The sequence below is a fragment of the Uloborus diversus genome, chromosome 3 (assembly GCF_026930045.1).
Source record: "Uloborus diversus isolate 005 chromosome 3, Udiv.v.3.1, whole genome shotgun sequence".
In the NCBI taxonomy this organism is placed as follows: Eukaryota; Metazoa; Arthropoda; class Arachnida; order Araneae; family Uloboridae; genus Uloborus; species Uloborus diversus.
In genome coordinates this window covers 211,685,167-211,702,644 of record NC_072733.1, presented here as the reverse complement: position 1 = coordinate 211,702,644, position 17,478 = coordinate 211,685,167, and the positions used below count along the sequence as shown (strand labels likewise).

The following is a 17,478-nucleotide window of genomic DNA, read 5'->3' as shown; positions in this document are numbered from 1 at the left end:
TTTCACATACATTCATCGTTAATCGGTCGACCAAAACTTCTCACATAATCCCATTATTGTGAAAATGCGAGGGTGATGCAATTTTTTTACAAGCACTGTACTGTATTAGAATTTGCATTTATGTTAAAAGTTATGTGTATTCACACCACCCTTTTTGCTGCGCCATGGAAACTTGACTAAATGTCTGCCACAAGCTCGGTATTAGAACAACCAACAGGAATTCAACCGAGAAACCAACGAAATGCATTCAGATTATTTTTCAAATGAGTAAGCTATAGTTCTTAGTTTATGTTTAAATTTCAGTTTTATTGCTCTTATTTTCTCAATAGAATTAAAGCACGAAAAGCAAAGAGGTGCCTAATTAAAACTTTGGAGACTACTGGTGAAAATGAGCAAAGTAACCTAAGCAGGTGTTGTTGTACAGTAGATTTAGGAATACTCTTTGATGAAAGCCTACCTAGGGTTTGAAATTTGCACGCTTTTGGTTTGAAATCTCTGTTTCTCACTGCTTCAACTTATCGTGTTATACCAAAAACCAAGGTTTAATTTCTAATGAGAAAAGTGAGGGAGCATCCTAGCGTTCAGAATGTATTTCAATATGTAGATAATCTGACTATCGTTCCATCTGAGCAAATTTACATAAAATTGAAAAGAAGTGCAGTGAGCTTCGATGCAAATTTAGCTCTGCCAAAAACTACTTTTAAAAAGAGTTTACGGTTCACCCGACTGTCCCACATACAATGCACACTCTCCAGTTGATTTTGACCAGACACATCTTATACATGCATTTTGGTTAATGTTTGACAGGCAGCAAAAAAAAAAAAAAAAAAAAGTGTCGACACCTGATCGAAATCATAAAAAACTTGTATTGATTTCCAAACACTTGAGTGGAAAGAACATTGAAGAGCGACCAGCCGAGAAGTGGTGGTAGACCACGAATCATTTCTTTGATCAGCAGAAAATCTCGAGGATTTTACGGCTTATTTCTTTTCTAGTGGTTCTACTTAGAGTCTGCCGGTTACAGACTTTAATGTTCTATTAAAAAAGATGCATAAATATTAGATAAAGATTAGAAAATAACGCTACACTTATAATTAAAGTTTTTAAAAGGAAACATTTTATTTTTTCAGAAAAAAGCGTGTTTCGAATTAATTTGAAGTCTCTTTTCTAATTCTAATTTTCTATCTTGTTACAGTAGTGCTTTTTGATAACTGGCAGGTAACAATGAATTTTTTCATTTATAACACAAGCCTGCGATAAAAAAAGAAATTAAAAGATAAATAACGTATGCATTTTTTTGGTGCTGATTTCGGGAAACAAAATGAAAAATTTCTATCACGCCACGTTTCCTTGAAAAATTTAGTTTTAAATGAATTTTCATGTATATTTACCAATATTTTTTTTTTGGCGTTGAATTTCTTCCACCCCTGCTTTATAATTTTTTTACAGATGTGAAGCTTGTAGAATACACCTCTGTGACACCTTCCAGATGCTGCACAGTAACACGTGGAAATTTCATCACAGAAACAATTTTAAGACAGCTGCTTTTATCTGTGCCTTTCACTTAATACTACTTTGAGTTAAAGACGTTGCAAAATTTTGCCATGACCTATTGTTACGTATTCCACGAATGTATTGTTGCTTAAAATTGCGAGGACACTCTACAGACTATGTAAGCCAACTTTTTTTCGTGTGTTTTGGCCTGAAACTGGTGAACAGGATAAATCGGGGGTTCCTTAAAAAGTCTGCATTAAGTGTCTCAATGATCTACGCTTATGGCTCACAGGAACGAAGAATCCTTTACGATTTTGAATTTTTGTGACAAGGATGGAATCGAAAAACCTTTCCTTAAAAAGTCTGTATTAAGTGTCTCAATGATCTACGCTTATGGCTCACAGGAACGAAGAATCCTTTACGATTTTGAATTTTTGTGACAAGGATGGAATCGAAAAACCTTTCCTTAAAAAGTCTGTATTAAGTGTCTCAATGATCTACGCTTATGGCTCACAGGAACGAAGAATCCTTTACGATTTTGAATTTTTGTGACAAGGATGGAATCGAAAAACCTTTCCTTAAAAAGTCTGTATTAAGTGTCTCAATGATCTACGCTTATGGCTCACAGGAACGAAGAATCCTTTACGATTTTGAATTTTTGTGACAGGGATGGAATCGAAAAACCACTCCGATGATTGTTATACTTTCGTTCCCGCTGTTTCCGTGGATATAACTGCAATACCTAAAAGCTAATCTCTTAGCCTGATAACATTCTTTCTGTCATACAATATAACATAGTTCCTCATAAATCTGGTGTACCAGTTCCTTTGCCTCCGCCTGAATTACTAAGCATCTCTTTAGAGTCGTCAGGCTCGAAACATTGTTACAGGTTCCAATACCAAATTTAGTACAATCATTAAATGTTAAACCAAAATATTTCGATTGTTTCAAATACCTGTGCAAAAAGAGTTTCCTGTTTTTTTTTTTTTTTTTTTTTTTTTTTTCAAGTGAAGCCGAAAGAGGGAATCTTTGTTGGTTCAAAAATTCACAAGCTTTTGCAATATAAGGAATTTTAAAATAACATGACAACAAAGCGAAAAAAAAGCTTTGGATGCCTTCAAAGATGTGATCAGTAAATTTCGCGGCAATTACAAGGACTGGATCAAGGCAGTTCTATCTATAAAATAATTCCAATGAACAATCTGAACAAACTCTAAGCGTTGTTCTGCTCCATGACTTTCCTAAAATTACATTTTTTTTTTTGTCTGCTTGTTGACTTTTTCAAAGAAAATTTAGGATCAGTTAGTGAAGCACAGTTTGAAAAATTTTACCAATACTTCAAAGATATGGAGTGAAAATATCAAGGGAGATGAGGCATAATGAAACATTAACCTTCTTTGTTTGATTTTTTGCTGTTAAAAATTTTTTGCAAACTTTCACGCGTATTATTTGCTCCGCTTGGTCAATTGTCCATTTTATGATAGTTACGCCTCAATAAAAACAAATTAAACTAGTATCTTGGAAATTTCCTTCCAGAGTCTGCACTTCAACTCAATGTAAAAAGTTTAAGCTCAAGAGAACTTGGTGCTTTTCTCTCTACAAGACGCGCGTCCTACTGTTTAGTAACAGTGAGTTTCATCCACACAAAAATCCTCAAATTTTGCAATTTTTTTTTATAATTTGAAAAATTGCTCCGTTTTGTTCTGCTTAAGAGGACGTTTGAATCTTGTTTCTACCTTAAATAGAACGAAAGTTATAGTTATTTTTGTTGCATGCATCTAACGAATGTGTACATAACTTTAAAACTTTAAACGCGTTTTTCTCCATGATGCAATTTTTCCCGATTTCTTGCATTCAAACTCTTAAAAGTCAGGAACCGATAGAGATAAAGTAATGAAACTTGGAGCATATCTTTTTCAAGCAATTTACTTTAATTTTTATTCGACGAATTAAAAAAAAAACGTTTACTGCAAAAATTATGATTTTTTAAAAAAAAAAGTATCTTCGAATTTTTCGAAATTTTTCTTCAAATATTTTTAATTTTTTATTGAATCAATATTTTTAAAATCGCCGAATAAAAATTAAAGCTTAGATATTTGTGCATACTTTTTTGAAAAAAAATTGAAAATTGAATAACAATATTTTGAGTTATAACAATTTAAAGCAACCCCATTTTTTTGAAAAAAACTAATTAAATTTAAATAAAAAAATAATTTTTTTTCATATTTATGTTATGATTTTGCTTATTAAATAAATGATGAATCAGCTCAAAAAATTTCAAAACTCTAAAGTACATAATAAAAATTTTTTCAAAATGTGTCCCGGACCCCCTTAAGCTAAAATAAAATATCTGATTGCTTAAAAATAGATGTGTATCTCTAAGAATTGGTTACTCTCTAGATATTTAAAGGAAAAAAAACCACACTGTTGCTCGATAATATATGCAAAATCGCTCAAGAAAATTCGTTTTGATGAAAGATTTCAGCAAAAATAGAAATCAATTTTACAAAAAATACCTATGTAATGGAGAAAAATGGAGGCCATTTTCAAAACGAGCTCCCCAAATATCGCAAATATGATCGAAAACTTATTTTGTATTTTGCCAAAAACTTTAAATTCGCAGGCTTGTGTAATTAATGTTCAAGAAAATGTAACAGTATTGATACATATATGTGTATTGTTACCTCAACCAGTTTATGTTTGTTAGTTTGACTACTTATTTTATGTTTTTCTGCAGATTTCATTTCTCTTATTACTAATTCTAAATCAGAAGGAGAGTGAAAAGACATTTTTCATTATTTATCTCCAATCAGAACCCCTTTTTCTTTCGAAGCAAAAAGGCGAATAAACATGGGGGGGGGGGGGGGATCCCTCTAAAGCGAAACTCGTTCGGTGTGCCGAAACAAAATCGAATTCAGAGCGTTCACAGAATGATTTTTTTCCCAAAAAAATAGCACAAATTGCGTTTAAAGAAATTTAGTCCGGTGGTTCTTTCAGTATTTCTTGGAATAGATATTTTAAGAGTAAATTATAATAAAATGAAAGGAGGTTGACCGTAGTTGAAATTCTATTTTTAAATGACTACTGATATTAAAAATAAAAATATGTTACACACAGTGGTGGCTAAAATTGCGGACACTTTAGAAAACTTTTAGAATTTGTATGTCTTTTGAAAGTGTGATGTTTCACAAAATGTAAACTTGTACAAATCATTTGAAACCAAATTTAATACTAAATTTCATACCAAAACAAAATTCAAATATTTACAGTACAAAAAGGGTTAAGCAGCAACAACTGTCATTTGATTAAATAAAAAAACAGTTCCTTTCGCCGAACAAAGCACAATACTGTCTTGTTCCAACTGTAAACATGTGAGATTCTGCTTGCAGTTATAGCTTGACCACGAAAAGAAGGCGGATGACCTTGAAGCAAAAACATCATTTGTATCATTTGTAATAGGTTTTTTGGTATTATTGTGGAAGAGATAGGATTAGCAAGACCGTATCTCTTACTATTCGGTACTTTCTGGCAGATTCTACCTATTACGAATGACACAAATGATATTTCGCTTCAAGGTCATCCGCCATCTATCCGTGGTCAAGCTTTGCTTGCATTTTATTGACTCCAAGAAGAGTGATTAGCGATGAAAGTTGGACACTAGAAAGCACTCCATAACTGTGTTTGGTAAAGTGCGTATAGCTTTTTCTGTATGTAAAATATTTGATTATTGTTATTTTTTGCCTTTTTTAGCGTTAAGTTTTGAATTATCTGCAAAATGATAGAGATGATATTGCATTTTGTGAAACATTACATTTCCTATAAGCATGCAAAGTAAACAAAAGTGTTCACAATTTTGGTCACCACTGTATATGAGCAATCCATCTGAACTTAAGAATATTTAGAAGAAAGCAATCTTGTTTACAATAACGTTTAAGAGATCGTTTTGAATGTATTCAAGCGGTTCAATGATTTTTGAAAGTAAATATTTTTGTATGCATGCGTTGTTTTCTTTCTTTTTCCACGTACGTTCTACAGAGGATACTTTGCAAAAGATTTACAAATTCTGTACAGGTTCTAACTAAAGCAGGGATTCCCAACCTGTAGGTCGCTACCCCAATTACAGTCACAAAGCCTTTCTCAGGGGGTCACAACTTCATTCTTACTTTTCAGATACATAATACTGAAATGTCTGAAATTTACGCGTTGGACGGGACGGGAGAAGGAGCTCGTAATTCGAATTCATTTAAGTCCGGGCATTATAGTGCAGCTCTGGTTAGTTGTGACCTTGACTATATTTACCTGTTTTAGGGGTTTTTAGTAAAAAAAAAAAGAAAAATAATTTGAATGTTGACCTTTTGAATTCAAATTATGTTTTTCGCAATCACGTGTGTGTGTGTGTAGGGGTACGTGTGTTTGTGTGTAGGGGGGTATGTGTATGTGTGTAGGCATGCGTGTTTGTGTGCAGGTATAAGTGTGTGGGTAGTTGTGTGTGTGAGTGTTTGTGTGTGGGGGGATGTGTATGTGTGTTTAGGCATATGTGTTTGTGTCTGTGTATGGGTAGTTGTGTGTATGTGTAGGTGTATATATGTATGTTTGTGTGTTTGAGTGTGTGTATGTGTTTGTGTGTGTATGTATGTGTGTGTGTATGTGTGTAGGTGTGTATGTATGCGTGCGTTTAAGTGCAGGATATTGACGCAACCTGGAGACGGTTTTCGCTAGAGGAGCAGCATCGTGAGGCTGCCGGTCGGCGGTGGTGCTGCAGAGGGTGCTGGTGGGAAAATAAAATGATAGCACGCCAAAAACAGTCAAATGAAAGCAATAAGCAATCGTGATTGCTCAAAAAAAAAAAAAAAAAATAATTTGAATTTTGACATCTTAAATTCAAATTATGTTTTTCGCAATCACGAGTGTGTGTTTGTGTATGGGAGGGTATGTGTGTTTGTGTGCACGGGTATGTGTATGTGTGTGCAGGCATATGTGTTTGTGTCTGTGTGCAGGCTTGAATGTGTGGGTAGGTGTGTGTGTATGTGTAGGTGTCTGTATTTATGCGTGTGTGTATGTGTGTGTGTGTAGTTCTGTATGAATGCGCGTGTGTGTAGGACATGGGTGCAACCTGAGAGACGGTTTTCGCTATAGGAGCAGCATCGTGAGGACCCGGTCGATGGCGATGGTGCGGAGGGTGGCGGTGGGAAAATAAAATGATAGCACGCCAAAAACAGTCAAATGAAAGCAATAAGCAATCGTGATTGCTCAAAAAAAAAAAAAAAAAAAACGTGTAATTGGCTCGGATTTTAGTAGGAATATTTTTGAAAAACTACTAAGAAAGTTTCTTAACTCAACATAGCGCCAATGACTCCTCCCTATTTACCGAAACACAGGAAAACATTGTCAGAGTCGGAGCTCAACTTCTCAGAGCCTCAGAATACTTTCCACTCCATAGTTACTGAACACAGGGGAAGAGTCATTTGATGCACGGGTATTTGGAGCTGATTTCGTATGACTTTGGTACCATTAGTTCAAATATGACATCAGTTTTTGCACAGAAGTTCAAATTTCTATAGTATAACATTGAAATATATCTGACAAGGGTTGAAGTTGCATCCATGGATCAAATGAAAAACGAAACATGATATTTTTATTCCTAATGTAATATACAAATAAATCAGAGCTCAATTACTTAACAGACCCATTAGGCTGTTGGCCATAGGTCCCCGATTTTTAAGAGCTCCAAAAAAAACTAAAATTGTAGTAGTCTATTATTTAAGAAGAGGACAGAAAGGGCACCAAGGAAAAGAACGTTTTTTGTTCCCCTGTGTAATTATTACGAATAAATGGGTATAAGTTAATAAAGTATGCACGGAAAAATAAAGAATATGAGTGGTTGAGACAAATAATTAATGTTTCTGCACGGAAACTGTACTAAAACTAGTACTATTTGTGGATGAAAGCAAAAGAACGCCGTCAAAACATTGGAGGAATAAATTCTACACTGTTAAAAATTTTCCGGAAAATTTACGGTAATTGTTACTGGCATCCATGTTGCCAGTAACTATTACCGTAAAAATCAAATGTTACTGTAAAATTTTACGGTTTTCTCGGTAGGCCACAGCAACCAGTTGGCGCTGGGATCGCTTATTTCTCCGGTATAAATTACCGTAAAAATCAGCGATGCTTCGGCGATGCAATTTTACAGTAACAATTACCAGCAAATCTTCCTGAATTTTTAACAGTGTACCTTGGACACACGATAAGAAATAAGAAACAGTGTAACTCTAAATTTAGGGTACAGTAAGTTTGGTTTGTACTGTATTACGCAATTTTAAAACTATTATAAAAGGGGGAAAAACATCATTTGCATTTTCTTATGTAACGATATTAATTGATTTTCATTTTATTAGTAAACTATTTAAATTTAAGTTTATATTTTAGTCATAGTTAATTGAGATGCCTTCGTTTTTTTATATTAACGAAATTTGATTTTTTCGAGCATTTTTCAAAAATGCATGGCAAAAAAATCGGAACATCAATAATTGAGTGAAAGAACTTTGAAAGTGTCAAAATCTAAAAAAATACAGTAGCAATCTTTTTCTGATTTCTTCAATTATTGTGTGTAACAAGTACAGTTGGCTCTCTGTTTAACGACGCTCTATTTAACGACTTTCTCTATTTAACGACGCCTTTTCACGGTCCCAGATGGTCCACTGTAGTGTTAAAAGCATTCTGTTTAAGGACGTTTTCTACTTAAGGACGTTTTTTTGTGATCCCTTGAAAGTCGTTAAACAGAGAGCCAACAGTATTATTACGCATAAATAAAGCGTATGAAGCACCTTGAGTTATCGAGAAATGAGTTTTGGCAATATTTGAAGAATCGTGTTTTGTATTCAATACTAGCAATAGGGAAATGTTGAACTTTTTCTGCGGAAACCAAATAAGCAAGCACGTACAATAAAGCTAACGTTCAGTAGATGACAAAAAAACGCAAAAAGAAAAATGTAAAATTTGTAAATACTGGCCACAGAGGTATATATTTCTATACGCGGGTGCTTATATTGGTTTGCGGGTTGTTTGAGGGGTCACAGTATCTTTCCATTATTTTTTTTAAACGTAAGTAAATTTTATATTTCTTTGAAACCATAACATGCATACTTATTTCTTAATCAACAATTTATTTTCAAAATTTAAAAATATTGCCTACTTTTTTTAAAAATTCAAAAAATTGAAGAGAATTTCAAATTTTTGAAATCTATAAGGCTTTTTTATTTTTGCACTAATTAAAAACTTTTTTGCTAAACGATTACTATAATCATCTCTAAAAGTCTGTGCATTCATTTGCTTATGAGTTTATTAGAAAATTTTCTGTGATTAATTATGTAAAAGATCAAAGTTTTTTTTTTTTTTTTTTAAATGGTTTTTAAAGGTTTAACATGCTCTAAACATTTGAGTAATTTATAAAATGCTTATCCAATGCACAGTTTTTTCAAATATGTTATCTCAATTGCAAAAAGTATTACTTTAAAGCTGTATCTTCAATAGCAAAAAATAATCCTTAGGGATTCTAATGACATGAAAACACAAAAATACCATCATCGTGGAAAAGCAGTTTAAAGTTTTTTCTTTTGCATAAGAACACATAGCGAGCATGGCCTAAAACCACTCATAACTTTTTAAATATTTGAACTAAAGCAATGAAACTTTTTCCCTGTGTTCAGAATAGTTTTTAGTTTTGAAATAAGCAATAGAAATTTTTTTGATCGTTTCATCATTTTTGAGGTACTGTAATCCATTAATGAAAAAAAAAAAAAAAGAGTGTTGTGTGCTAAAGGTTAAGAAGCACTTGAACTAAAATAACTTCGAAAATCAATAGTAATGTTTGACCTTTGCAATAAAATAATCATTATAAAATTAACTTCTGGTGGGCGAACAATAATGACAGCACACCAGACTATTACTCGGAATGGAATGAATAGTTCTCTAAGCAAGCAATAACTCAATCAAAGAAACTGTCAGCAAGAATGTTTCTAATTCTTCCGGTTCATTTCCCGCGAATTTAAAAACATGTTAGAATTAATGAACCCGAAGCATTAAACAACGCAAAATAATCACTCGCCCCGTGGATGAAGGAGGGGGCTTTAAATGCCGGGTAATTGGATTTTGAGCTTTAAATCAGGGAAACAAAAGCTTAGAAACTTGTTCAGAATAAGTATTTTAATTAAAATTTCCTTCAGCAAACAATTCGTTGCTAGTGATGGAATTTATTTATATTGCCACAGAGCTACAATGCTAGATTTTCTGCGGATTTGTAACTGAACGGGTATTTGCTGCACTACTACTTAGGACCCGCATGTTGTTGCGCACATGCATTAAAACAAATTTTTTTGAAGTAATATTGAAAATAGATTTAACGGGTATTTGCTGCAGTACTACTTAGGACCCGCATGTTGTTGCGCACATGCATTAAAACAAATTTTTTTGAAGTAATATTGAAAATAGATTTAACGGGTATTTGCTGCAGTACGACTTAGGACCCGCATGTTGTTGCGCACATGCATTAAAACAAATTTTTTTGAAGTAATATTGAAAATAGATTTAACGGGTATTTGCTGCAGTATTAGGACCCGCATGTTGTTGCGCACATGCATTAAAACAAATTTTTTTGAAGTAATATTGAAAATAGATTTAACGGGTATTTGCTGCAGTACGACTTAGGACCCGCATGTTGTTGCGCACATGCTTTAAAACAAATTTTTTTGAAGTAATATTGAAAATAGATTTAACGGGTAATTGCTGCAGTACTACTTAGGACCCGCATGTTGTTGCGCACATGCATTAAAACAAATTTTTTTTGAAGTAATATTGAAAATAGATTTAACGGGTATTTGCTGCAGTACTACTTAGGACCCGCATGTTGTTGCGCACATGCATTAAAACATTTTTTTTAAAGTAATATTGAAAATAGATTTAAATTGCACAATGTCGAACTTTCGTGATTTCGAGTTGTTCTTTTTTTTCTCTGAGTATCACATTTACAGTTCAAAGCTTCTTTTTTATTAACGAAAAAACGTCATCGCGTCGTGTAAGAGTGTTCACTATTTTTTCAAAGATCCCTTACAGTAATTTTAGATCCCGTTACTCGGCAGATTAAATCGCTTTGGTATCAACGAAAATATTTGACACCTGCATTGAACACACAACGATCCGGTTAAATAAGTCAGCAGAAAAATTGTGTTTTGAATTTTCTGAGAAAAAAATTAAAACATGCTTATTGAAAAATTGGCAAAATGTTTTTCTCTAAAGACTGTGGCTTCTTTTTTATGTTTTGGTACTCAAAAATGCTTATTTTTGTCGACGTCTTGACAGTAAAAAGTAATGAAAAAAATTAAGTATGTCGTATTTTGAAGTATGAAAACGTAAAACAAACAAAAAAATAAATAAATGAACTAATTAAATTTTATATTTAAAATTGCTTGTAGGCTAATAGTATGAGGAATTGCCTGTTCCACACTGTATCCGTCGATCTGTGTATCTGTTTAATCATTTTAATAAATACGGATAAAAATATGTGATTCGAGCAAAATGTTTTGTGCAAAATATTTTGCCAAGGGAACTCAACCCCACGATTCATTTCTTAATTTGAACAAATCATGGTTGAGTTTTGAGCAGTTCAGAGTTTATATCCAAGGAAAGCTATATTAATATCTCACATTAAAAGCGTTTTCTAAAAAAAAATCATATATCCGTATTTATGCAAATACATGCACCCATATAAAGAAACAGTTCACTCATCTCTGCATATTCATGTTATGCTTGATGAAGAAATTGGCTAAAACCATACAAAAGTGGTTAAATGTTTAAAATATATCGGCGACAAAATTTCGGCCCAATCAACTGTCTAAACCAAAAAAAAAAAAAAAATTGAACTTTGACATCTTGAATTCAAATTATGTTTTTCGCAATCATGAGTGTGTGTATGTATGTATGTATGTAGGCGTGTGTGTTTGTGTGTGTGGAGGGTATGTGTATGTGTGTATAGGCATGTACGTTTGGGTGTGTGTGTGTGGATAGTTGTGTATTTGTGTGCGTGGGGGAGGGGGGGTATGTTTATGTGTTGGTAGTTGTGTGTAGGTGTGTGTGTGTATGTATTTGTGTGTAGGTGTGTGTGTATGTATTTGTGTGTATGTGTTTGTTAGTGTGCGTGTATGTGTGTGTGTGCGTGTATGTGTGTGTGTAGGTGTGTATATATGCGTGTGTGTGCGTAGATTATGGGCCAACCTGGAGACGGTTTTCGCTATAGGAGCAGCATCGTGAGGCGGCCGGTCGACGGTGGTGCTGCAGAGGGTGCTGGCGGGAAAATAAATTGATAGGAAGCCAAAAACAGTCAAGTGAGAACAATAAGCAATCGTGATTACTCTAAAAAGAAGGATATAATAATAGAAAACTTATCAGGGACGGTAATTCTTAAAACATGAAAGTTTATGAAACATAAATATTATGGAATTTTAAATACACATAATCTGAACTTGATATTTCAGAGCATGATACGAGCAACAGATCCACAGAACTTGAAGCTGTTACATTGCTAGTGAACACTTTCTTCACTTGAATTCGGGAGTTGGCTCTTTTCTTGAGAATTCAGGCATCATTTTTGAAGAGATTGAAAAAGATTTTATCAGGATATCAGAGAAATGAACAGGAAGTACGAAAGAAAATGCTCTGCCTTGATGATAGCTCAATATTGCTGTACGTTACACAGATAAACCTCATACGTAATACAAAACGAAATACATGATGCAGAGAAAATTAGACACATTTAATAAAATAGTGAGTATTTACTACCCTCTTTATCGTTAAGTCGTGTAAAAGGCCCATCCCTCTTAGTATTGTGAAAACTCCCCTAAAGCGAGAGCATCCTAAAAGGAAAAAAATACCTCTCAAAAAAATCCCCCACCTAAAAATATCAATGTGTTGGGGGCTGGGCACCCCTGTAAAGGGGACCGGTATCCAATATCAATACGTACCTCAAAAGTCTTATTTACAAGAATGCATTTACAATTGCACTAAAATTGAAAATTTGATGAATTTTTTGGCAGTTTCTTTTTATTTCCAAGGAAGTATGGGATCAATGAACATCTTGCCTTGCTCTTTAGAGCCCCTCATCTGTTTAGTTAAAAATGTTAGATCAAAACAAACATTTCAATTAAACTCTCAAGGTTTCTACTTTCGCAATTTTTTGATGCATCATATTTTTAAATTTATGATTAAGGAAAACTCCTGATATGATGTTAAAAAAAAAAAAATGTTCATTTCTGTAAACAGCGCTAAAAACTGTACAGGAATCAGTTTACACAAATTTCCCGCATGTGTAGCCAAGTGGTTTGTCATCATAAAATTTGAATTCATTTTTGAAACATTCTATTGCATCTTTGCATTTTCCAATGCACATGAGAACTTTTTAAACTTCAAGAACTTCAAAAGAGAGAGAGAGAAAAAAATCACCATTGAAAAAAACAAAAATCTGATTAGTGGTGAAAAAAATCCGAGGTGTCGATAAAAAAAGAAATCCCGAGTCTTTGCCGATCGAGCGAATAATTAAAACTAAGTAACTGCAATATTCGTATTGCTGGCAACCCTGCTGCGTTTGTGTGGGTGTAGGTCGGGATCGTGAGACTTGGCTGATTTGGCTGGAGGCGAGGAGCCGGGCTGGCAACCCTGGATCGAAGAGCGTACCTCCGACAACCCGGTGGCTCTGTAGCCACTCGTTCTACTCCGCTCCGAGCGCCGCGAGCTTCCCTGCTCCTCGCTCCAGGAGTGGCTCTCTTTATTTATTTTTCTAAGCCACCTCTTCTACCTCTGAAAGTTTCTATGGCGAAGCCAGTGCTCACTACCGGACAGAAGAGCGATTCTGGCCAGTGACCAAACTGCGAGAGCTCGGAGAACCGGACCCGTGGACGTTTTTCGAACTGTGATATATCGGAAGAGAAATATTTTCTAAGAGAAAAAATTGAGGCCATTTCTCGACAGTAATACTCTTTTATATTGAAAAAGTTATCCGAGAAAGTATATCTGTAAAATATTATATTTTAAAAAATTTGCTACAAAGGCTAGTTTTGGATATTTAACAGATTTTGGTAAGTGAAGGAATTCCAGAGGATTGCGATAGATAATCTGATTCGGAAGTGCATTTTTGTACGCCCCAGCGGATAGAATACCATGTAGTAGAGATTATTTTTTGAATCGCTATATTTGCTAGAGTTTGGCAGTTTTAAAAGATGTTCGTATTTGCTTTCGGGAAGTGCCGGTAAAAGATGTGAAATGCGAAATTGTTGTGCTTCGACGAGTAAGGGATGCGAGTTGTGATCGTATCTGAAACCCTCCTTTGAATCGGAAAGGAATTCGAATCGTTCAAGATGACTGAATCGCCTCTCGGCAGTGATTACGCGACAGTGTTTCTGAATGACACTTTTCAGACTGCCTTGACAATGATTAGTGACCCATCCAACGAGTCGCTTCTCCTGAGTGGTACAAACTTTACGGAGCAGTTGGAAAAAGTCACTTGGGAGTCCCAAGTGACGATGGGCTTCAAGACGTTAGCAGTGACGACTATCATTGTTTGTGCCGTCTTCGGAAATATTCTCGTCATCTCGAGTGTGTACCGAAATCACAAGCTTCGCATCACGACCAACTACTTCGTAGTATCTCTCGCTTTTGCCGACACTTTAGTTGCACTTTTAGCCATGACCTTCAACGCCAGCCACATGATTGCCGGCAAATGGCTTTTTAATCAGACAGTTTGTGATTTTTGGAACTCGTGCGATGTACTTTTCTCCACGGCATCCATCATGCACTTGTGTTGTATCAGCGTGGACAGATACTACGCTATCATTAAACCTTTAGAATATCCCACTAAGATTACAGGAAAGTTGGTAGCTATCATGATAGCGTGTGTGTGGTTCAGTTCCGGTCTTATTAGCTTCATCCCTATATTTTTAGGGTGGTATACCACCAACGACCACTTGGAATCTCGAGAGAAGAATCCCGAAGTTTGCGAGTTTGTGGTTAACAAGCCGTATGCAATCATTTCCTCCAGCGTTTCTTTCTGGATACCTTGCTTTATTATGCTTTTCACGTACTACAAAATCTATGTCGAGGCTGTTCGCCAAGAGAAGTTCATGTGCAAATCTCAGGTGGGACCGGCCATGATGCATAACAGTGCTCGTAACAGCACCGACCACTCGATTGCTCCGAATGTCCATGCTCCCCCTCACCGCAATTCCCACGGCGATGATCCGGAAAGTGGTCAATCCACCCCGACCAAGAGGAATATCAACAAGATGAAGCGGGAACACAAGGCTGCCAAGACCCTGGGCATCATCATGGGGGCCTTCATCCTGTGCTGGCTCCCTTTCTTTCTCTGGTATGTGTCCATCAGCATGTGCGGTGATGCTTGCTATTGCCCGGACATAGTCGTCGAGGTTCTCTTCTGGATTGGCTACTTCAACTCGTCACTGAATCCCATCATCTATGCTTACTTCAACCGTGACTTTCGTGAGGCTTTCAAAGACACTATCCAAAGTTTCATCTGTTGCTGTTGGAGAGTCCCGTGCCTGCAAAATGAGCGCGCCAAAGCCATACCCTTTAACTGTGCTTACAGGTCGACCCAGGACATTGGTCTTGTGGAGAACAAGTATGTCAGGGACTGAAACTTGATGTGTCTCATTGTGTGGATGAAAACATAATGAAGCTCGTGACAGGATTTTCATTAGGATGGGTAAGTCCATTTATTTTAATCGTTCATTCAATTAAGCAAGAAATTCCATTGCAAACTTGATACCTTGATGATGCACAATACTCTTTAACACTAAACTTTATTTTTAACCCTGAGTGACTACAAGAATCTTGTTATTATGTGTAGAGAGAAGTAATGTTAATGCATTTCGCTTCATGTTCGTACATTGTAAATATAAATAAGCAATATAGTATCCCAGGTTTCTTGCGCTCACAAAGGAGCGACGGAAAGATATCAAATGACTTTTCACAGAATACATACTTTTAGCATCCTTTCAAACGTACAGAGTTTATCACTTCGTGGGAAAAAAAGTTTAAGCAGAAGATGGATCTGTAGTTTCTCTGTGACACACGTGCCAGTTGATTGAAAACTCTTTAGAGCTCGCATTTAAAAATTATTCTGAAAGTGAATTGTCGTGTCATTTTTAGTTACGTTGAAAAAACTGTATTTTCTATATATCTTTTTATGAGTTAATTGATAAATATGTTGACCAAATCAGGTTTTATACTGTGTGATTTCTTCATCAAAATGTTTACCTAAAACATACCTGCTTTTCCGGTATTTTTATAGGTAAAAGGGAATTTTTAAATTGTGTTTTAAAAAGTGTTGTTACACATGTTTCCTGTAGTTTTGAACATTATAAATCCAGCCATTTTAACTGTGATACGAAACATATGTTGTTGCTGTTAAATATATATTTTTCATTATATATATATCGCTCATTTGGGAAAAGAGTGCCACAATACGAAAAAAATAAATTTGACAGGAGAAGCGTTTGCAATTGAACTCTTTAGGCAATTTGCATTAAGAAAAGTATCTTTGCTGCGCTCTCCAGTGGTTAATATTAGAACAAAAATTCTGTAATTATTTTCCAAAGAAGATAAAGTCCTTTGAAGGCCTTTAAGAGAAAAGAAAATGAGAAATTTCGTATTGTGACACTTTTTCCAAATGAGCGATATAATATATATTCATTCCGTTACATATAGAAGAAAAAAGTTAAATTCTTAATTTTCATGAATAAAGAATTTCATAGTCGTAATCGGAGAGAATAATTGTTGTTGTAGTAACACAGACAGGGTATTTGAGTTGCAATCTATAAAGAGAATTTGATAACTTAAATCCTACGTGTTTTTACTCGGTCAAATGCAGGTTCGGTTACTCTACGATTTTACTCAGGTATTTTCGAAGCAATGAAAAATAAAAAAAGAGCAAAATTTATTTTCCCCAGACACCTAAATCTTTACAAAAAAAAAAAAAAAATGCATCACATAAAAAATTTGGGCAACAAGTTAGCAGAGTTGATTCCAACTATATACAGCACAGGTGTGATTTATTTCATTCACTGCTTTTATAATGAGCATAGACATCAATGTGCTTTAAATGCAAAATCGTAAATGGCAAAAACTAGCCACTATTGTTTTTCGTTGTTTATTAATATATTTTTTACTAGAAAGCAGGAGAAATAATAGTACTGTGCAATAACGTATCCTTTATATGTGGGCGAGTATGGAAAAATATGCAGTGAGCGACATGCTAGTTTTATTTTGGTAACTAAAATTACACAGTTATATTTTCCTACCTAACTTCATGACAATATCAAAAGCGCTAAGAACTTAAAGACGTTGTGTGAGTAAGTAAGTAATAGTAAACTTCCGATTATCCTCTGGCGGCTTTTCACTTTCAAAAAAAAAAAAAAAAATATATATATATATATATATATATATATTAATTTGAATTTTTGGTATCTTGAATTCAAATTATGTTTTTCGCAATCATGAGCGTGTGTATGCGCGTGTGTGTTTGCGTAGGCGCATGTGTGTGGGTGCGTGTGTGTGTGAGTGTATGTATGCATGTGTGCGAGTGTTGTGTACGTGCGTGTGCGTGTAGACGTTCGTGTGTGTAAGCGTTCGTGTGTGTGTGTATGTAGGCATTTGTGTCTGTGTGCAGGCATGAGTGTGTGTGTGTGTGTGTGTAGGAGTGTGTTTATGTGTAGGTGTGTGCGTTTAGGTGTGTATATGTATGCGTGGGCGTGTAGGATATAGACGCAACCTGGACACTGTTTTCGCAAGAGGTGCATCATCGTGAGGCGGTCGGTCGACGGTGATGCTGTAGAGGGTGCTGGCGGGAGAATAAAATCAGCGTAACATCAAAACAGTCAAGTGAGAACAATAAGCAATCGTGATTGCTCAAAAAAATCAGTT

The 17,478-nt window shown here is 35.0% G+C and overlaps 1 protein-coding gene across 2 annotated transcripts in view; it reads left to right on the top strand.

Moving 5' to 3' along the window:
* Nucleotides 1-13,204: 13,204 nt before the first annotated feature.
* Nucleotides 13,205-17,478, top strand: part of LOC129219417 (octopamine receptor beta-2R-like) — a 325,134-nt gene continuing 320,860 nt past the window's right edge. Inside the window, exon 1 of one of the 2 annotated variants that reach the window (XM_054853812.1) lies at nucleotides 13,205-15,259. In XM_054853812.1, the coding sequence (XP_054709787.1) occupies nucleotides 13,899-15,191 (1,293 nt within the window). In that variant the 5' untranslated portion in view covers nucleotides 13,205-13,898 and the 3' untranslated portion in view covers nucleotides 15,192-15,259. The remainder of the gene's footprint in view (nucleotides 15,260-17,478) is intronic. The other variant, XM_054853811.1, reaches the window with a different exon arrangement.